Genomic DNA, 23,421 nt, shown 5'->3' on the forward strand with positions numbered 1-23,421 from the left:
ATTCTCTCATCAGCACTCTTTATAGACCTGTCAAAAGCCTTTGATATGGTCAACCACCCCTGCTCATAAAAACCCTAGAATCTCTTTCTTTAGAACCCAAGGCTATTCACTGGTTCACTTCCTACCTCAGCAATAGGAAACAGGCAGTTCTCTGGGATAACAAACTCTCATCTCTTCTGCCAGTCTCACATGGTGTCCCCCAAGGCTCTATTCTTGGACCTCTTCTATTCTCCTTATTCATAAACGACCTACAAGTAGCTATACCTCAAGCTACATGCATACAATACGCAGACGATTCTACACTCATATGTTCTGCTAAAACCATTTCAGAATTACAAACACTAACACAAAATGTATTTAACGCAGTTGAGGCATGGTTCTTAAAATGCTGCCTCCTTTTGAATGCTAAAAAAAAACCAAACTCTTGCTCTTTAAACACGTGAAAGAAAACAAAAGCTGGATAAACGCCTGGTATACACCTCAAGCGAAAAAAAATGAAAAGACCAATGGTTAGATCACAGCTGAAGATAAAAATGGAATAATCCACGTCAGGAAATAAATCACTTGCAGCTTCACAGTAGTGTCCTTTTTAAAACCAAAAGTTGTAACTGAGATGTAGTAGTTAAGGTAGGAAACAGTTCACTTGCAGTTTCACACCACTTTATTAAACAAGAGTAAGCGCTTTCGCGATCTAAGTCAGCTGATTGCTTCTTCAGACTCATAAAAACAGTTAAAACATTGGTATTTAAAATATGGTTCAACCAATGAAAACACATATAGAACTATAACATAGACTAATTAAAATTGCATACATCAGTACATTAATTTGCCTTATATTCTGCATAAGATTAAATAAAATATACATATAACAGACACATTTTATGTAATAATCCATATTACTTAATGTTTTAATGGTCTGGATTTTAAAAAAGGCTTCAAGGAAACAGCATTGTTCAATCCAGGAGACCTAGCCGCCTGAAGTAGTAAAATCCATCTTTGTTCTGCTTCCTCTACCTTATTCCGTATATCACCTCCCCTCTTACTTTTATTTATTATTTCTAAAACCATGAAATTAAAAATATGTTTCCTATCTTCTTCTTCCACATGTTTTGCTAAAGCACTTGTGTCTTTTTATTTCTTATATCTCTAAGGTGTTCAAGGATAGAGGCCTGAACTTTATTCCGGCACAGAAAACAGTATTAACTGATTTATTAAAAGAGCTGAAGTTATTTTCTCGTAACCTAACACTTAAAACCATGTTTAAAAGAAATGTATTTGATAATATGTTTAAACAACCTAGTGCCTTTGTACCCAAGATACATCCCACAGTTGAAACTTTCACTAATGTGTGTGAACATGAAATTAGAGAGATGCATGCTAAAAATCTTCCACCTAGATTTTATAACTTGAGTAAATCAGAAACTGAAGCACTGTCAGAATTAAAGGATTCTCACAGCATTGAAATTAGGCCCGCTGACAAGGGGGGCAGTGTAGTAGTAATGGATAAGGTTTTTTATTACAAGAAAATGATGGAACTTTTGAATGATACAGATACTTATGTTGAATTAAATGAGAGACAAGTACAAGGTATAATTGACAGGATATCTGTATATATTTTTGACTTATTGATTACTAATTATGTATCAGAGGAATTGTTTGACTACTTTCAGATAGAACATCCAACTATACCCATTATTTATGGCCTACCTAAAATTCACAAAGACATCACACAGCCCCCTATGAGACCTATTGTATCCAGTAAAGGATGGGCCACAGAAGCCATCTCAATTTATATTGAACAAAATTTACAAATAGTCCTAAAATCATGCGAGACTATACTAAGGGATACAAAGGCATTTCTGTGACTGTTATATAATAAGACCAGGAATATTAATAGAAATTATATGTTTGTGACAATGGATGTCACTTCACTGTTCACAGTGATACCGAATAAATGGTGTATTGAGAAAATACGTGATATTCTGACCTTGAAACAAGTTTTTCAAAGCACTAAGATTAATTTGATATGGGAGTTGCTTGATATTGTCCTAGAAAATAATGTCTTTATATTCAATGACAAGTTTTATCTACAGAAAGTTGGTGTAGCAATGGGCACGGCTTGTGTTAACAGCTACGCCAACTTAGCATTGGCTGCATGGGAAAAAGATCATGTATTAAGTGCTAGCAATAAATATGCTGGCAAAATTGTATGGTATATACGTTTTGTAGATGACATCTTCCTGTTATGGGATGGTACTAGTGAAGAGTTGCAAGAGATGGTGGAGTACTTACATAGCACCACTGAATTTTTAAGATTCACTAGTCAACATTCCAGGGACTCTATTGAGTTCCTAGATGTTTTGGTTAAGAAGACAGCGTTAGATGAACTTACAACAGGGATGTATAGAAAATCTACATGGAGAAATAGTATCTTACATAAGACTAGTATGCATCCAACATTTGTACACAAAAATGTAGTGAAAGGACAATATATGAGAATAAGCCGGTTACATAATACAGATGAAGGCTTTGTGAAGACAATGACTATATTAGAGAAAGACTTCTTAAACAGAGGTTATAGTAAGAAAGACATAAATGAAAGCTCTAAATATACCATTGAAAATAGGGATGGGAGATGTAAACTGCTCTTCTCAAATACTATAGAAGATGTTAAAAGCAAGGAAGGTCATGATTTTAAAGTTAGATTCCCTATAACTTATTCAAGTGACATCAGAAGGTTCTGTAATATTTTTGAGAAGAATTGGAATGTTTTATTGTCTGATCCTGACTTGAGAGAATTGTTAGAAGATAGACCCAGCTTTTCTTTTAGAAACAAGAGGTCCTTAAAAAGGCAACTCTGTTATAAATCCAGAAACAATGAAAGAATGATCCTATCTGATAGGCAGGGGACTTTTCCTTGCAGAAATTGTACAGCATGTGACTATTTATATAATAAATCTACATATAAACATCCTACACTAGGATTTATAATTGATATAGATTTGTATGCTGACTGCAGAACACAAAATTTGGTTTATTTCAGCTTCTGCACTGTCTGTCATGCCTTTTATATAGGCAAAACCAATAGGTGTCTAAAGGAACGTATCCTTGAACACCTTAGAGATATAAGAAATAAAAAAGACACAAGTGCTTTAGCAAAACATGTGGAAGAAGAAGATAGGAAACATATTTTTAATTTCATGGTTTTAGAAATAATAAATAAAAGTAAGAGGGGAGGTGATATAAGGAATAAGGTAGAGGAAGCAGAACAAAGATGGATTTTACTACTTCAGGCAGATAGGTCTCCTGGATTGAACAATGCTGTTTCCTTGAAGCTTTTAAAATCCAGACCATTAAAACATTAAGTAATATGGATTATTACATAAAATGTGTCTGTTATATGTATATTTTGTTTCATCTTATGCAGAACTCTACTACAAGAAAATGTTCCTTTTTTTGCTTATATGTTTTTCATATTTTTTGTTTGTTGTAAGTTACTAGTATATAGTGGAGCTTTTCTCCTCGGGCCTCTGCTGAAAATGGACATGTATCCAGCCAGACTAGCCCGGTCAACAAATGTAAAATAAATAAAAAAATAAAATAAAATATAAGGCAAATTAATGTACTGATGTATGCAATTTTAATTAGTCTCTGTCATAGTTCTATATGTGTTTTCATTGGTTGAACCATATTTTAAATACCAATGTTTTAACTGTTTTTATGAGTCTGAAGAAGCGATCAGCTGACTTAGATCGTGAAAGCGCTTACTCTTGTTTAATAAAGTGGTGTGAAACTGCAAGTGAACCATTTCCTACCTTGACTACTACATCTCAGTTACAACTTTTGGTTTTAAAAAGGACACTACTGTGAAGCTGCAAGTGATTTATTTCCTGACGTGGATTATTCCATTTTTATCTTCAGCTGTGGTCTAACCATTGGTCTTTTCATTTTTTTTCTTGCTCTTTAAGCCTACTATAGTATTAGGCCCTCCCCAATAGAATTCTCTATCTTATCCAAAAATGGCACCCATATATCCCCTGACTCTACCACCAAGCTGCTAGGTGTCACTATAGACAATAACCTTACCTTTGATAACCACATTAATAATACTGTCAAAACTGTAAATAGAAAACTGGGCTCCTTCTACAGAATTAAAATGTTCTTAACTCCAATAGCCAAAGCTACACTTGCCCACTCTCATCTTATTTCCACTCTTCTCTATGCTTCACCTATATACACTAACCTAAAGAAAAATAATCTCTCTAAACTGGCTAATACTTACAATAGTATTGCTAGGTTTGTTACTGGGAACCAATTTAGAACTCACCACTGTCTGAACTTACAGCAACTCCACTGGCTTGAACTAAAAAACATGTTGATACTTTCCCAACTCACCTTTGTCCATAGGATATTTTACCAACCTAATAACACACCTATACTTTCTAACCTATTTACCCCTTACACTAACCTAAATTCATTACACTCTTCAAACAAACTTCTAGTAACCTTAACTAAGTCTAATAACATTGCTGGTGACTCCCTATTCTCCAATACCATCGGTAAATATTGGAATCTTCTACCTACTGCTCTAACTTCCATTCCCTCCCCTGTTCTCTTTAAACAAAAGCTTAAAAAACACCTTAAAATACACTGGTTATGCCCATGCTTCAATCCTGACTAAATTTTGTGACTTCCACAATTATTTCTCTCTCTCTTTAACACCTTCTTTCTGTTCGCTCTCTACTACCTACACTTTGAGAAGTTTCACTAACAATCTACTTCTTTTACAAGTAGCATCTATTACAATCCATTAAAGAATTATGAATGTAAAAGAAATTTCCTGAATGTGCTTTACACTTGCCACAAATGTTTTACTGTTACAGAACCTTTCTATTTTGTATTTCTATAACTACAACTTAATTGTGTTTCTCTACAGGGCATGTAAGTAGAATTCTGTAATGTAGTCTAGAATCATGTTTAACCTGCTACTTATTTTTATATGTATAACGTAACTGTGTTTTGTCTCTATGTGGAGCTTTTCTCCCCGGGCCTCTGCTGAAAATGGAAATATATACAGTCAGACCAGCCCGGTAAACAAATGTAAAATAAAAAATAAAATAATATGAAGGTGGGTTAGCTCTCAGCCTCCCAGTGCATGAAATCTGCACAAGACCTAAAATAATGGTGGGCAAAGGCCCTGAAATCAAGGGCAATTAGAAAGTGTTAGAAAGACAGGTTTGTATTGGCATGCATCTTTTAAACGATATGAAGTAACTCAACTGCTATGACATTTTATTTAGTGACCTCAATGGTTAGCCAGAAATTCACAAACATTATAATAAAAGTTAGGGGCGGTCCAAAATTACAAGGCAAAAATCTGAAACATCTGGACACTTGAGAGGTATGAGCTAGAATACAAAACACACATTTTTGGCTTCATCCTTGAGTAGAGTGCGCTCCATTCCTCTTTGAAAATATACCGTAACAAGACTACCATAAATGTGAGACACGGGCTACTGGTAACATACCAGTAGAAGAAGGACGTGAAATTTACAACGTAATCCGTGACGCAAATCATATCAGCCTTGACTATTGGTTGAAACTATATTTATATATTAATCTTAAAGGTAGCACTAAGCAAAACTTTTGCGGATATGTTTCTCATCTAAACAGCTGTCTTCTTATGCAAAAGAGAGCAGCTTTATGGCTAAGTTAGTCGTACGTTAAAACATATTCCTTCACGATAGCTATACGTGTTTAGAATACTGTACGTGTTTGGAGATCTGAGAGGTAGAAAACAAAATATTATTAAAGTGTAGTGATGCGACAACTCAAACTAACTCTCCAAACAATACATTTATTTTACAAACTTTAATAAAGCACACCACTCAAAATTCAGACAGGGGAAATAGGATGCGGTCTCTTTAAGTAAACCAGGAAGTACGAGAACATCTGAAGCCGAAAATGAAAGTAGAAGAGTGATGCTCCTTGTTGCCAATGGTGCTACTTAGATAGGAGCTAAAATGCATTTATATTTATGTAGGGCTTAATCCTGCTTGAACATAAACCAGTTATCTTAAGTTGCAAAAGTAGAGGTGAGAGCAAATGACACAGAAGGGCGAAAGAAGAATACAGGAAGGAGGTTAACAGCAACAAAGAGCCAAAGCAGTGATTAGTTTGTAAGAATATTGAAAGAACTATTAGGAACGAAACGGAGCAAAATCAGTGACTGTTTTGTAAGGACTATTAGAAACGAAACGGTTATTAAAGCTTACAAGCTGTGCTACGAGAAACCAAGTAACGGGACACAGCTAGTGTTGTTTGAGAAGAATACATTATACATAAGAAAAGGACTAAGGAATATAGTAGGCCCGAGAAGGACCAGAAGCCTAAACTGCAGATCATACATTCCCCTCTCTATTCCACGTTACGAAGCATGGCCGACAGTAGTAGCAGTAGTAGCAGCAGTCGCAAAAGAGGCAGAGACGAGCTACCACCACACGATGGTAGTTGTGATGCTTGTGATCCGGATGAGGCGTTGCCTAGGGCTACTAAGGTGTGTGACACCTGCGGCTTTGCTTTTTGTGAGAAGCACGCGGAAGAGCACCGGCAGAAACCCACTACTCGTCGTCACAAGCTCAGGGACTTCAGTTCATCCGCTCCCCCGAATGAGACAGAGGAGCATCAGCAAGAGCAGACAGAAAAAACAGAGAGCCCTCAGCCTGCTGATGAGGGGGCCAACAAGCGCAGGACCACTGCTGAAAGAAAGAAATGTCAGGAGCATGGGCAGGAGTTAACATTGTACTGCAAGGAACACGAGAAGATCATCTGTGTACTTTGTGCCGTGACAGGTTCTCACCGGCAGCACAAGCTCATAACCTTAGATGAAGCGTATCAAGCGATGAGAGTAAGTGTTACTATTGCATTGCAAAGGGGTGGGGAGTAGGGGGTGGTGTAGTGTGCAGTACGTTCAACCTTGGAGGAGGAGAGAACTTACACCGTGGCACAGCTTCCAAAATTATAATGCACATTATTTCTGGTGCCTTAAAATGTATGCATAGCAAAACGACCAATTTCTGAGACATTGTGAATGAAATAGGTTCATAGGTTCATACTAGGCGATCTGCCCAAGGGCATTTATAAGCCTAGCCCATAGTTATTTGGCGTTCGCCACCCCTTTAGTTTGAATAAAACTATGCCTATTATTTTGCTGTGCCTCTGTCAAGCAGTGACACTGAAGTAATCCCTGGGGTATATCTGCGATCCCCCATCCATTGGTCAAGATTCCTCTTGAACAAGGCCAGCGAGGTGCTCTGCCTCACATGTACCGGGATTTTGTTCCACAGCATAGGGAGTCTCTGGGTGATGAATCTGGCCCTCCAGCATGTTCTATTAATAACCGTGTCAAGGTTTAAGTCTCCCGCCCTTGTGGTTCTGAGGGATCTAGATTTTCTGAGGTGAAGCATATTCATCAAATCAGGGTTTGACATGGCCTTATATGTCAGGCACAGGTCACCTCTGAGCAAGCGGTATGAGACTGAATAGAGCTGGAGTTCTTTCAGTCGGGCAGCATAAGACATATTTTTGAGACCCTTTATCCTTTTGGTGAGGAACTTTTGGGGCCTTTCCAGCTGCTGCAGGTGTCTGGTCAGATACATTCCGAATGGGGCATTGTACTCAATCATAGGTCTAATGAGTGATGAGTACAGGGGGGCGATGACCTCCCTTGATCTAGATGTGAATCCCTTCATGATCAGGTGGGCAATGTAGAAGGTTTTCCTAACTACTTTAGCAACATGAGTGTCAAACGAAAGGCTACTGTCAACCTGGGTCCCCAGATCCCTGATGATTAGTTCTCCTATTCCTTGTTGAAACTCCTTAGCAAAAAAAAGTGTTTATACTTTAAGATACTTTGAGGTCTGTAATTGGCTACAAGTAAGTTTATTGTTTAAAGGAGGTTTTACATCACACCTTAGGTATGTCAGGTGCACATATTGGTGTGTCCCTGATTTTGTCTGGAAGTCTTGTTTTGTGTCTCCTAAAATGTATTTATTTGTAATTGATTTATTTTTTTATTTAGGTATTTCCTTATTATAGCAGCCATGACGAAAGGTAAAATGGCCTTGGCAAAATCAGTAGTTGAGGGATTACAGATGTTATGTATATTGTACCCACTTCAGATATTTGCTATTATCTAAAAAGGGTGGTAAGGATGGTGGTGTTATTGTCAACACATTATTTAGCAACGACATTCAATTTCACATGCTTTCAAAAGAATGGTTTCAGCATAATACAGTATCTTTCCCCCAATGTATAGAACATAGGCAAGCAAGTGTTATTCAATATACAAGTTTAGATTTTCTACAAAACACAAGCTGCCTTTTCCTAATGGCAGACAATGGCAATTTGCATTCGTTATGCAAGATATCATTCCCTTTGTGCACGTCGGCAACAACTTTATTTTCTTCACACCATTGCTTCAGAAAGTTTCCATCTCTATGAATTTCCTAAATCTATTTGTAGACCTCCTGAAATTGCTGTTTCCTGTTCCCTACATTTTTACGACGTCATTCCTTATTCTGTACATTGTCGTCCAAGTACTGCATATGTATGCATATACTGTAAGAAATGTTATTCATAGCGTTTATGATGTTTGTGTATTTATGTGAGCTCCAACTCTTCATGGTTATCACTGTCTTTACACTCTACCTATTTCGCTTTACTCTTTACGTAAGTATATCGTGAAGGCCACTGTAATAAGGAAGTACTTATATTAACTGGGTAAGTATACTAGCTAGGGAACCCTTTTCATGCACAGCCCCTGGGCCCAGAAGGCAAAACACAGGAATCAAGTAATAAAACAGGCTTAGAGTAGAATAAACTGTAATAATCTCACACAAGTCAAGTTTTCTATTCGACTGGCTCCTAGTATCATACCCTAGCAAATAGTGCACTGCAGGTACAATGTCAGACGCTGTCAGTGATCATCTCCCAGTATGTAGGATTAGACATTGCACAAATCCAGTTAAACAGCATATTTATAAAACCACATACAACCTTTCCAAGTTTAACCCCGAAATGTTCATTACTACACTATCGTTTGTTAACTGGAATTTCCCAAAAATCCTCCCCTTAGACAATGCTGTGATTGCATTCAATACTTTTTTTTTTTTTTTAAATATCCTAAATAACATTGCACCTCCTAGAAGGAAGAGACTGAAAACAAAACAATTTGGCTATGTAAAAAGAGTAGCATGCTAATGCGGGGCAGAAAAAAGTAAGGAAAGAGTGAGAAAAATATAAAACATCTCAGTATCTTAAACTTCAGAATGCTTCGTAATTGTATTAAAAAGCAAGCAAATGAAGACAAAAAACTGTACTGTAAAAATTTTCAGAATAATACTAAACACAAAATTTTGGGCATCCATTAAAGAAATCTTCTAGAAATTCAGCCGAAAGGCCTCTCCTGATAACTTGCCACTCAAAACTGCAATACAGTTCGACTTTTATTTTACAGATAGTATAGCATCTCTAACAAAGGATTCCTTTACATTTAATCCCAACCCTGCCCAACAGCAACATATCACCACATCCACTTTCACCTTTAGACCTGTTCCCACTTTCTATATAAAAGTACTCTTAAACTTAAACCATGCTTTTCTTCAGCTGATGACCTTCCAAGCGAGTACTCAGTCCTTATAAATAGGTCAATCCAGGGAATCCCAAGTTCCTTGTGTCAGGAAAAAGTCACACATTATCCTTCTGCACAAAGGAGGAAATTCAACAGATGTCAATAACTTTAGGCCTCTTGCCAAAATACCTAAATGTATTCACAAACAATTGCTACACTATTGCCTGCAGGAAGAACACCTATCCCCTACACAACATGGCTTCTGTCCTTACCATAGTACTAGCACTGCCCTTCTAATTTGTATAGATACTGTCAATAAAGTTAGATATGATGGCAAACTAGTCTCTTCCTTATTTCTAGAATTTTCTAAAGCTTTCGACACCTTTTGTCACAGCAAACGTCCACTTCAGCTGTCCTCGCTAGGTGTTTCTTTCAGCCCACCCTTCTGTGGTTCAAAAGCTACCTGTCCAGTAGGCATCAGTCAGTAAAATGGCACTCCATGCTCTTTCCTTACCTGTCAGTCACCACTGCTGTACCACAAGGCTGTATCCTTGTCCTCTCCTCTTTAACATTTTCACCAACACCTCTATACTTCCATACAATAGGCCATCCTAATGCAGTATGCTGATGAATCCACTCTCATCTGCACATCTGATAACATGGTACTCCAAAAAATTACTCGGGAAGCTTTAACAGCCACTGAAACATGGCTTTGTAATTCACAAGTCATACTAAACCCCAAAAAAGACCAAACTGCTACTTTATTCCCCAAATTCCTCTCTCATGAAAAAATTAAATTTAAAGTCCTCTGTCTTGATAATACAACCATTGAAGTCGCTTCTCATAACAAACTGTTAGGGTGATGGTGGACGATAATCTTGTATTCAACCTGCATATATAAAATTGCATTAGAAAAACTCATCAAAAACTAGGGATGCTTTACAGAGCCAAAAACTTTGCTTTACAGAGCCAAAAACTTTCTCACCAATGCAACTAACACTACACTTCCCACTACCTATCTCCTACCCACTTTTCTTTAGGGTGCTCCCATCCTTACTAACCTCCAGACTTCACAAAAATTAAAACCTGAACCATGCTATAACAAAGTTGCTAAATTTGCAGCACATACCCCTTTCAGAATTTACCACTGTATAGCACTGAAAAGCCTAAATTGGTTAGAACTGACTCATCAACTAACATATACACAACTTCTTACCACCTATACAATTATCCAGCATCCATCTGCCCGTCCAGCACTGAATAAAATTCTCCACAACTATGTTCCCAGTTGGTTATTGCGATTCAGTGATGAAAAACTCCTGTCTACAAACCTAGTAAATCTGCTGGGCATTGTCTGTACTCGTACAAGGTTGCTAAGGCCTGGAACTCCTTACCTGTATATAAATCAACTCTATACCCTCCCTCCCATCTTTCAAAACCATTCTGAAAGACTTCTTAGCTAAAGTCCAGCTTTATTCTTGCTGAAAACTAAGATTAATTTTATCTCTAAATGTGGACAACTACTTTTTTCATTCCTTATACCTCCTTACTCTACCTTCTTCACTTACTTTCTTGCTGCTATGTAATTCTTTTCTCTGACTTTTGCCCTGAATATACTGTAAGCCCGTTTTTCCCTTACTTCATATTGCAATTCCTATTTGTGTTAGACTAGCTTACCTTTAATTTGTTTACAAACTGTTTAAAATTTCTCTAAATGTTAAATTATTGTCATCTGCCTTGTATCAGTTCTTAACCAGTGTTTTATATTGTGTCTAATTTGTTGTAATTATTTAAACTGCAGATGTTTTTGATTTATTTTTGAAGATTGTAAAATTATTGATGTTATGTGATCCGATCTCGCCTACATTCTGACTGATGGGTTCGGAGCCGATCCCTTGGCTCCGACTCGGCACGCTTATGCTATAGAGCGAGGCCTCTTATTGGCTGAGCTTTCTTTATCCCAGGATGCACCACCACTAATCCCCCAGATCTCGTTTGCCGCTTACAGAGCTTGGACGTGGTCTCAACATTGGCTGGGCTAAGTACTATATTTATAGTATCTTTTCCTGTCAGAAAATTTCTCTTTTTCAACCCAAAAGCTGTTTTAACGGCTGTTTTTTGTGTATGAGTGTGTCTCTTGGTATTTTATTGATTTTTACTTTAAAATTCCTGTCAGAGAAAGTTCCTTTCAGTCAGAGAGGCCTTCCCCTGTTCTAACTACTTTAGTGGTTGTGTGTGGGTCAAGTACCCGTTTGAGTTAGAGGGTCTTGACCCTCCTTGCTTTCTTCCTCTTCTTTACTGTGTAAAAAAAAAAAAAAAAAAAAGAAAGTTTTCTTGTTTATATTTTTTGACATACTTATTGTGCCTGTGTCCTAAAGCTGTTAAAGTTTACTGTTGTTTCTGTTTTCATAACTATGTCTAAGGAACATAAACCATCCGGTTTTAAGAAGTGCATGAGGTGTGGGTTTAAAATGTCCATTACGGACGACCACTCCTCGTGCGTCTATTGTCTTGGCGCCAAACATCTCAAAGAATCCTGCAGTGTGTGCCATGCTTTTTCCTCTCGAGTCCTCCAGGAGAGGAAAAACAAATTAATCCTTAGAGGATTAATCAAGCCTTCCTTTGAGGAGGCTTTATCTTCCTCTCCGTCTCCTTCTAAGAAGAGGAAAGCGTCGGCTCCGACCAGTCAGTCGGGGCCGACGGCTAAAAAAGGTAAGCAGACTTCTCCATCGGCTCCACGGACTTCGGAGCCGAGGTTGGAACGGTCTGCCTCGATGCCTCCTACTTCGACCCCTCTGGTTTCGGAGCCGAGGTCTGGAGCATCGAGAGGCGGGTCATCCTCATCGGCTCCACTGATATTGGAGCCGATAAGGGTCATCGGCTCAGACACTTCCCCCTCGGAGCCGAAGTCTTTATCGGCGCCGAGAGAAATCTCGGTGAAGGCTTCCTCGGAGCCGATAATAGTGGAATCCTTTCGGAGCCGGTCCCCAGGCCCTTCGGAGCCGATGGAGAAATCGGTTCGGGCCCGATCGGTATCCTCGAGATCTTCCAGGATGTCTGATTTGGACATCGACAGGGTACTCCTTCGACTCTTCCAGTCTCCGGTGTTCCAAAAGATAGTTTCGGCTCCAGCCCATTTGGCTTCGGAGCCGATGGTCCATGCCCTTACAGTTCTTCCTCCTCCAACAGCTTCGGCACCATTGGAGCAGGTGTTGGTGGAACCAGTGGAGGTGTTAGGGTCAGACCGGACCCTTGCTCCGACTCAGGCTCCTGGGTCGGAGTTCAGTGCACGGACTTCTTCCTTCGGCCCTGGGGGGAGGCTTCGGGATTGATGCCTTCGGTCCCAAGTCTTCCTCTTGGTGCGTCGGCGGCGGGAGTACCATCCACTGTCGTGGCCACGGAGGGGGACCTTCCCAGGATTCTGGTGGTCCCGCCTTCAGGGCTATGAGGAGTGCTCTAGCCAAATCTTCTTTGGCCGCCTCCACAGTTTCCCTGGCTCCTTCCCTACTCTTGGAGACTGGGTCGTTGGCAGTTCCCCTGTCAGCAGACAGCGGAGCCCCTGGGCCTCAGGTTACCCCCGTTGGGGTTTCTCCCCCTCCTGGAGGTCCTTCTGAAGCCTCTTCGGATGAACCTCCTAGGAAGAAAACGTGCAAGAGGAAGCACGTTGACTCCCCTGACGAGTCTTTGACATCTGACACCGATCTCGATGATGCAGAGGGGTCCCCCAAGTCATCCTCGGATGATGTCTCCTTTGCAGACATCCTTGAAGCCCTAAAACAACGAGGCGGCTGGCAGTCCAAACCTCCCTCTGCTGATGAGTCGGTGTTCCTGAAGGCCTTCGGGGCTCAGCCCTCCGCCTCCTGGGTGTCTCCGCCCTTTGACGAGCTCTTGGATTTGATCTGTCGAAGGGCTTGGGAACACCCGGACTCTGTGGAACCGGTGCCTGCTCGTCCAAACAAATTTCTTTCAGCACCCCCAGATAGAGAGTTCCTCACGAAAGGTGTGGCTGTGGATGCTATGGTGGTGGCATCTGCTACACAGCAGGATGTAGCAGAGGCTTCTACGTCCGTCCATCCTCCTAATAAGGAGTCTAGGAGCATGGATCGGTACGGCAAGTGCACCCTTAGTTCAGCGGCCTTTACTTTGAGGTCTCTGAACTACCTAACGCACTTTACGAGATTCCAGAGGGATCTGATTAAGGAGCTATCCGATACCCTCTTAGGTAACCTGCCTGACGAGCTGGCCCAGACGGTTGGATCTCAGCTGGCTACGATGTCATCCATCTCGAACTCGTCCATAAGGCTCATCTCGTATGCGGCCGAGGGGGCGAGTAGAGCGGCGGGTACAGGCATTGCGCTACGGAGACAAGCCTGGCTTCGCCTGTGTCATTTTGCGGAGGCCTTCAAGTCTTCATTCGCCGATGCCCCATTTGATGGGTCCTCCCTGTTTGGGCCCAAGGTGAAAGACACACTTACCCGCTGTGAACAGGAGGGTAAGACTCTGACTGCCGTAGGGGCACGATTTTCCACTCCCTTTCAGCCTTATTCCAAGGCTAAAAGAGGAGGGAAGATGTGGTTCCGGAGATCGCAGAAGTCTTACCCCTCTCAGCAGGAAGGTTCCCCCTCCAGAGGCAGAGGAGGGGGAAATTCATCAGGAAGACGCCGTCCCAGAGGCGGCAGAGGCCCCCACAACACTGGAGACCGCAAGTCCTTTCGTGGCTCCTCAACTTTTCATAGTCCCTGAGGGATTGCCCGGCTGTGCCGCTCCGGAGCCAGTCGGGGGTCGTTTTTCGAAGCACCTAAAGGCCTGGAAAAGAATCACTCAGGACCGATGGGTGCTTCGAATTATCGCCGGAGGTTACTCCATCCCATTCTGTTGTCCCCCCCCTCAGTCCAAAAGAATCCCGGACCCGCCACCCAGTCAACGGGATACCGCAGCCATAGAAATTTCAAAACTGCTGCAAAAAGGAGCCATCCAACTGGTCCCCGCAGACCAGATCGGATTAGGGACTTACTCAAGATTCTTTTAGTGCCAAAAGACCGGGGACTTGAGGCCCATTTTGGACCTAAGCAACCTAAACCGTTCAGTCAAGAAGTCCAAGTTCCGAATGGTCACTTTACAAACCATTCTCCCGTTGTTGGAGAAAGGTGTTTGGATGTGCTCCATAGACCTCAAGGACGCGTATTACCATATCAAAATACATCAAACGTCCAGGAGACACTTGCGCTTCAGCCTAGGAAGCAGTCATTTTCAGTTTCGTGCGCTGCCCTTTGGTCTCACCACAGCCCCAGGGTGTTCACCAAATGCTTGGCAGTAGTGACTGCTCACTTGAGGAGTCTAGGATTCCAGGTGTTTCCGCACCTAGACGACTGGCTTCTAACTGCCACCTCAAAGCATCTACTTCTACAGAGCCTGCAGGCCACAACATCACTGGGCAATTCCCTAGGAATCACCTTCAATTGGCCAAAGTCTGTGTTATGGCCATCTCAAAGGATAAAATTCATAGGGGCAGAGATAGATTCAAACCAGATGCGGGTCTATCTACCTGCAGACAGAATTCAGATCATACAAAATCAGGTTCGAGCCCTACTCCCCAAGTCCAAAGCCCCAGCCAGAATGGTCTTGCAACTATTGGGATCAATGTCTGCCACAGTTCTGCTAGTTCCCTTGGCAAGGTTACACATGAGAATCCTCCAGTGGATTCTCTCAACTCAATGGTCCTTTCAGGAACTCCCTCTCAATCATCTAATATGGATCACAGAATCTTGCAGACGAGACCTTCGCTGGTGGCTAGTGTCTTCCGGCAGCCACTTTGACCACGGACGCCTCCCAGACGGGGGGGGGGGGGCATTTCCTGGGCAGGTCAGTCCAGGGCAAATGGCATCCGGAAGAGACCTCTCTCCACATCAACATCCTAGAGATGAGAGCAGTACTCCTGTCCCTTCAAGCCCTTCACTGTTACCTCCCTCAGGGCGTAATTGCTGTTCACACGGACAACATGTCAGTTGTCTGGTACCTGAACAAGCAGGGAGGGACCAGATCCTATCCTCTTTGCAGAGAAGTGATGAGGGTCTGGGAATGGGCAATCTCAACCAATCGCTTCCTAGTGGCAACTCACATACCGGGCAAATCCAATGTCGTAGCCGACAGGTTGAGCAAGACCATTCTCTCTCCTCACGAGTGGTCTCTGAACATAACTATTACAAGACAGATTTTCAGCGAATGGGGAGTTCCTTGTTGCGACCTCTTAGCGACTCCTCTGAATGCGAAGTGCAAGGATTTTTTCTCCCTATCCCCGGCTCCGGGGAAGAGCCCTATGGACGCGTTAGTCCATCCTTGGCCCACCGGCCTGCTTTATGCCTTCCCTCCAGTTCCTCTCCTACCCAAGGTAATTCAGAAGGCTTCTCTCTTAGGGAGCAAGATGATCTTAATTGCTCCTTACTGGCCTCGTCAAGTCTGGTTTCCCTATCTTCGAAACATGCTCTGGAAGGTCCATGGTTCCTGGACCAGATCCCAGACCTACTGACTCATCAGTCGGGACTACTACACCAGTCCCTACACACATTAAGATTGACGGCCTGGCTCCTCCTCTTCCAACCATAGTCAGGAGACATGCACTAGACCCAGAGGTAGTGCGCATATTGTCTTCAGCCCACAAGTCGACTACGAAGAAACTTTATTCTAGCAAATGGAAAAGATTTGCTATATGGGTTCAACTCCGGGGCCTGGACCCCATTTCAACTCCCGTAGCAGAAGTACTCAAGTTCCTAACCTCTCTTTTCAACCAAGGCTCTTCTGTTTCTACCATCAAAGTACAATTGGCAGCAATTTCTAACTTTCATGAATCCATAGACCCTCCTTTAATGAGCAACAGGTTGTGTAAGACCTTCTTGAAAGGTGCTGCTCTATTAAGACCTCCAGTTTCTCATCCTGCACCTCCATGGGATCTCGATATAGTATTACGTGCCTTGACTTCTTCCCCTTTGAACCGGCAGCTACCTGTGATTTAAAGTTTCTATCATGGAAGACAGCTTTCCTAGTGGCAATTACTTCAGCCAGAAGGGTTTCAGAACTTCAAGCTTTGTCAGTAAAACCTCCGTACTTGGTTTTTCATCCAGACAGAGTTTCCCTCAGACCGAATCCTTCTTTTGTTCCTAAAGTCTGCTCTACTTTATGCTTACAACAGTCATTAGAGCTCCCAGTGTTTTTTCCCAAAATACTCCAATGAAGCGGAATTTATTTTCCACACACTAGATGTCCATAGGCAGTTACGTTTTTATTTGGATAGGACCAAACAGTCAAGGAATACAGATCAGTTGTTTGTGTCCTTTGCAGAAAACAAATTGGGCAACGCAGTCACAAAGGTCACTATTGCCAAATGGATCAGGGATTGTATTACTCAAGCTTATATTTTTTCTAACGAGGAGCTTTCCACCACTGTCGAGGCTCATTCTACAAGGGCTATGGCTACTTCGGTAGCTTTTCATTCTAAGCTTGCTATTGGTGACATTTGTGCTGCGGCTACATGGTCTTCCCCGCATACTTTCATTTCTCACTACAAATTAGATGTGGCATCTAGAGGACGAGCTTCATTTGGTTCCACAGTGCTCAGGAGTGTTTTCCAATGAGCCACCCGGGATTTAGGTGCTAGGGACGCTGTCCCATCAGTCAGAATGTAGGCGAGATCGGATCACATAGCATCTTTTAGTTATGTACTCACCATAACTTCAGATGTTTGGGATCCATCTCGCCTACATTCCTAATAACCCACCCTCCTTCCCCCTTCCTTGGAGATCAGAGGATATCAGAAGGTCCGAATCCTGTTGTTTCATCTTGAAACATCTAACAATATTATATAAACAAGCTGTGCATGTGTGCATGAATGCGGACAAACAAGATCTGGGGGATTAGTGGTGGTGCATCCTGGGATAAAGAAAGCTCAGCCAATAAGAGGCCTCGCTCTATAGCATAAGCGTGCCGAGTCGGAGCCGAGGGATCGGCTCTGAACCCATCAGTCAGAATGTAGGCGAGATGGATCCCAAACATCTGAAGTTATGGTGAGTACATAACTAAAAGTTCTTAAAATGTTTTGTAATAATTTGGAACTTTTCTCCCTGGGCCTCTGCTGAAAATGGGCTTCTGCCCAGTCGGACCTTCCCGGTAATCAGATGTCAATAAATAAACAAATAATTGCTACTCGGAAAACAAAGCTGCACTCCCCTTCTGGGATCTGTAATATAAAAAACTCATATGTCTTGGAAGAACAACATTCTCTTAAACTTAAATGTCTAAATAACACTGAATGTAAAACCTTTTTTTGATGGCGAAATTGTTTTTGTTTGTATGTTGATGTAATTTTCCTAAGGTTTTAAGGATCTGAAGATTGAACTGATGATGTGCTTTTAATCTATAGATGCTTTAATGAGTCATTTGCTCAAGTATTTTATTGTCTGGCAAATTGTGACACTGAAGGATTGAAAAAATGCTTGCAATTTAATTAATTTTTTTATGTATTTATTGTGGTGGTCTATAACTTACAACATTAAATTTGTTTTTTTTTCATAGTTTGGTGTGTATAACTAGTCTAGATTCTTGAACAGTCTACGTCTCGTAACACTGGTAACTTATTTTGGCAGCTTGGATATTTTGGGAGTGCATTTATTTATTTATTGTATTTTACTGTTTAGCTTGTGCTGTGTGTTCGCATGAAAGTCACACTCTGCAATGCTAAGTAGGTCTCTTTTAGGTTATGTGCTTTTGGAACTGAATGTAAAGCAACAAAATGTGTTCAGTCCTCAGCTATTTTAGGCTGTTTGTTATTGGGTTTTTAATTGCTGGGCTTCTGCTGTCCATGTAGTACATTTTGAATTATTCTTCATTTTTGTAAACTACAAAAAAAGCAAGATGCAGTTGTAATCTCCCAACATTCAGTTTTTGTGGGTGTTTTTTCAGTATGTCTTATTTCGGTGTCACTTAACGATCTACTAGTATAGACTGCTTGTCTGTGTTGTTGATGGGGTGTGAAAGCAGGATTGTCTTTGTCCAACAGCTGCCTTTCTTTAGTTTGGTATCTAGTAGCATACACTACAGGTTTGAATTAAATATGTATAAGTATTGCTCTTAAGTCAACAGGACTGGTGTTAACCTTCTCCAAAGTCTGTTGATTATGGACATAATGTGCTGTAATATTTTCTGACATGAGCCTTAGTCTTTTTAGCGCCTGATCAGGTATGATACTCAATTTCCAAGACAATGATTTTTTATTAAAATGTGTAAGGGCTTGTATATTTTATTTTGTTTTATGTTTTGATTATTGGAATGTCCAGATGGCTTATGGTACATTTTCAGTGGAAACCTGGAAACAAAAGTTTCAATAAACAATAACTCTTACAATATAGAGGAATAATTCTACAAACGTTATAGTAAAAATTGACATCGGGATGGCATTTTACTGTTTACAGTTGTGCTAAATTGTCTGTAATAAATGAGGAGCAGTAGTTATCTTTCCTAAAAAAAAAAAAAAAAAAAAAAAAAAAAATTTACAGCTTTTTGGTCTTGTGGATGTGGTGTTTATATGTTATATTGGGTACACATTTCACCTAAATGTTGTAAACCATAGACATGAATTCTTACAACTCGAATAACTCTTTCCAGAAAATATATACCCAAACTATGAAACTATGTAGGGGGTCTACGCCTCCCACACCCCCAATGTGGGGGTCTGTGCCCCCTACACACCCCCTTACTATATATACTAACTCCAGGATCGCACTGCAGTGGGGAACTGAGCATATACCATTTTAGACAAAACGAGTTTCAGTCCAATGACTTTCATTGAAGTGAGCTGTCAGTGAATTGTGCTCACGCAATTCATTTTCAGTGAAATGAGTTTTCTTTCAAACAAAGTAGACCCGTTATATTATATATAGCCTCAGCTTTCTTTGGGTGAGGTGATATTCCTAATTCATGATTGTTATACTTGTTATTTTTCAAAATTAAACTGCACTTTTTACAAATTTTAAACACTGAATAAAAAGTAAATTTATGATCTTGCTTGGTCTTTCCATTTGTTGTCATCCACCCTTCCATCCACAACCTCTTTTTCCCATTTCTGCAAATGGGGTCGGGGTGTCACTTCAGCAGTCATCATCACTGAAACTTTTGGTGGTTTGTGCACTTGTATTTTCAAATAATCTAGCAACTGAGTTAACAGCTAAATGAACATCTTATTCAGTTTAAGGCCATTGTGAGTATTTAAACATTTTATAGCTGTATTGTTGGGATGGTGTTCAGATCTGTGTATCCTTCCCATAATTCCAGTTCACGAAACACTGTACCATCTTTAATTACACCAAAGTCCAATGACAAATTCTTGGACATGTGTTCATCTGTTGATATTACAGTATTATATTAACCTTACTTTTGTTTGTGCATATCCTTGCTACTTTGAACTTATTGGATTTTGGTGGTATAACTGTAGGGGACACCTATGAAGTTGGACTCATTCTCTGTGATATATGCTTTTTCCGATTCTTGAGTTCTCGCTTCTTTCACCTTGACGTAAAATGAAATTCTGCTTTTTGCATGCTGTATTTGTTATCTTGTCATTTTTTTTAAATAATTTTTAGGTAAAGCTACAAAGTCCCTTGAAATAACTTTTTGTCCTTCCTGCAGTTTGTCATATAGTTTGGTTTCAGTGCGGCCGTTTTCTAGTCTTGTAAAATCTTGGATCTATAATTTAGCAGTGACTTTCGTAGCAAAGTTCTGCTCTGAAAATTTTATGAGCTTTTCTTTACATTTGCTCTAGGCATTTCTTCTAGTGGTGTATGTTTCTTATTGTCGTATGGATATATTTTGGCTTGTGTATTGTACAAAACAGGTTGTATGCCTAATTGTGAAAATATAACATCATCCAGTATGCTGACAGTTTTACCAGAGTCTGTTAGTACACAAACCTGCATAATGTTTGTCTGAATCATGGTTTCTTGTGCTTGTGGACAGTGGTGTGTAAAACTGTATTCATTGCATTATTTATGTAAAACTGTATTCATTGCATTATCTGTGTCTTCACTGACAGCACTCTGGAAATTTGCTTGTTCTACAGTACTTAATCTGTCCTTTTCTGATACAAGTGCGTTATGTCAGTTTGTTATATCTCATCTGTCTCTTTCCTTTTTGCTTATGCTATTTAGCAAAATTATTTCATTTTTTTGCAGAAGCAGCAGTTGCATTTTGTTAGACTTGTTATGAGGCAATGTTTCTCTAGTCCTATATATAACACTTCTGTCGTGTTGTTAATTTTTTTATTGATTAGCAATATTCTGCCTGTTAGTTGCATAAAATATTTGACTTTTGTTTTTTGCCTTTTGTTGGCTTGAATTTCTGAAAGTTATAGCTGTTCAAATTAAATTTAGCTTCCACACCTCTCGACCTGTTAGCGCAAGAAATCTGGACAAAGACCCAAAAATATGAACCGATTTTGAATATTTCTCTTATAAACTTAGAACTTTGGTAGAATAACAGGATTTATGTTGGCATGCATTTTCTGAAGGATATGAAGCCTGAAACTTAAATGAATGTCATTATTTAGTAACTTCAATTTTCAGTGATGTACCAGAAAACCACAAATTTTATGATGAGTACACCAAAAATGAGTGAAAAATCTGCACATTCTGTCAATATCCGGGCAGTTGAGAGGTGCACTGGCCTCTTAAGGGTTTTTACTCTTGTTTATTTGTTTATATTTGTTTTCAAGGGTACTGCACTTATCAGTATTGACCAATCGAAGGCTCACAATGGGTGAAAACCAAAATATTTCCCAGGAAAAAAAACTTCAGAAATGTAAGCAATAACAGAGTCGTTCTGACTAATCACATAGGAAAAAAAATGTGTTTATACATTCTAGTGAACATTAGCTTCTAAATGTGAATCTTGAGAAAAGGCTTCGAAAGATTTGGCTTGGATGAAGTGCTTTTTGAGTTGCCATTCTGAATTTAGAATAAGTGTTGATTTCCTTAATGTGGATGACGAGAACTTGCCTAAGAGTAGGTGCCTGAGAGGAGAAAGGTTATGCAGTGTTGTTGAGTTTGATTCTAGGGATAATGAGATTTGGTGTGGCTTGTGAGTAGTGTCGCGGGTTGTATGAGGAGTGTTTTTATGAAGTCTAGCTGCAAGGGGAGTAAATGTCTGCTGTTGGAGAAGTTTGTAGATTTAGGATCCTAAAAGTAGGTTAGATCTTTGATTTACGGGCAGCCATTTAGCTTTTTCTTCTGTGATACAGTGATGTTCCCAATGAATCAGCAGATGCCGGTAGCGATAGTTTATGTGAACAATTATATACAATCTGACTTTGAATGACATTACTTTCATTACCAAATTCACTTTTTGCGAATTTTAGTGCATTTCTTGTCTAGTTTCTCATTTGTTGTTTTTTCTTCTTTTTTGAATGTCTATATTTAAATTGTGTAAAACATAGTAGCGGCATGATTTTATCTTAGTAACTTTGTAGTTGTAATTCTTTGTGATAGTGCATCTTGTACGTCATGGAACTTTACACCAGCTGGGTGCAACATTCATGCATTTGTCAGTTGACATTAGATATACTCGTTGCTAATGTAGAGCTCTCGCTGTAAGCAAGTAGGAGTAAGACTGCAGATGTTAGGACCACTTGTTACGCAAATTCCCATGCTGTCCAACACCATGTGCATTTCTCGAGCAGAATAGTTTAGTTTTTTTTCTTTGTGCAGTTTTTTGCACACTTGATAGCTGAATGCTTCTTTTCGGAGAAAATGTGAATGTTAAGGTGCACTTTAACTTTGTGTGTCTTTTTCTTTTTAATCCGTTAAACTTTTCCCTTTTTAACTTTTTTTTCTGATAGCAGTTTTTCTTTTCTTTTATTCGCTTTTTTAGTCAGTATCTCACATGATCTTTTGCCCACTTTACCAGTCATGGTTTCTCAAATGTATCCTATAGACAAACACAATTTTCAATTATGCCCATTCCACAACATTTGAAGCTTTTCTTTCTACAGAGTGTCCAAATACAACAAAAAAGACACTGATTTTTTATGTTGATAAAGCTCTAGAAGCTGGAAAGGGATCTCTCTGCCTTATATAGATCCTACTACAAAAATGTTCCCATTGTATTTTATTGGGTAACCTACATACACATTTGTCTGTTTTTTAAAGTTCCTAAGCATTTCTACAGTCAGCACCTTAAACAGTAAAAGGTAAATGGTGGCAAGATTGACAGTAGTGCCAGTTCAATAAATGTTTTAAATCTTACATAATTTTGATGCAACGATACAGTTCTAGAAAGTGTTTGAACTACATTTATTGTGCTCCATAGATGTGTCTCATCAGCTTTTGTCTCTCTATATGAAGGAATGGCCAGTGTAGGTTAAGCATTTGCTCTTAAATACCCTTATAGATTCATAGACAAGTACTAGGCAATCATTCTTTAGGCCATTGCAAGCTTAGCTAATAAGCCATATTCAGAAGTTCCCACTAGCCTGAAGAAAATCAGAACAAGATGGATTAGAGAAAATTTGAGGCTGCCCATCCAGTTGTCTAGGTTTCATGAAGTGTAACTCAAAGTAGGCTCTATCAATTAATACTAATCTCTAGGAGGTATAACCAAGCAACCAGTAAATAAATTCCAATAATTAAATTCCATTAAACGGAAGTTACCTCCACAAAGAGTCTAGTCTCCAGTGGAGTCCTTCCAGGGTTCTGTGTTAGGACCTCTCCTGTTTGGCATCTACTTTTCTGAAGTAAAACCCAGTACCAAAG

The 23,421-nt window shown here is 40.0% G+C and overlaps 1 protein-coding gene across 3 annotated transcripts in view; it reads left to right on the top strand.

The window, feature by feature from the left end:
- The first annotated feature begins 5,933 nt into the window (after window positions 1-5,933).
- TRIM44 (tripartite motif containing 44) overlaps window positions 5,934-23,421 on the top strand; it is a 1,245,326-nt gene continuing 1,227,838 nt past the window's right edge. For all 3 annotated transcript variants that reach the window (XM_044082660.1, XM_044082661.1, XR_006366200.1), the window contains exon 1: window positions 5,934-6,907. In XM_044082660.1, the coding sequence (XP_043938595.1) occupies window positions 6,437-6,907 (471 nt within the window). In that variant the 5' untranslated portion in view covers window positions 5,934-6,436. The remainder of the gene's footprint in view (window positions 6,908-23,421) is intronic.

Source organism: Protopterus annectens, chromosome 9.part0 (assembly GCF_019279795.1).
Source record: "Protopterus annectens isolate FY-2018-M chromosome 9.part0, PAN1.0, whole genome shotgun sequence".
Classification (NCBI taxonomy): Eukaryota; Metazoa; Chordata; order Ceratodontiformes; family Protopteridae; genus Protopterus; species Protopterus annectens.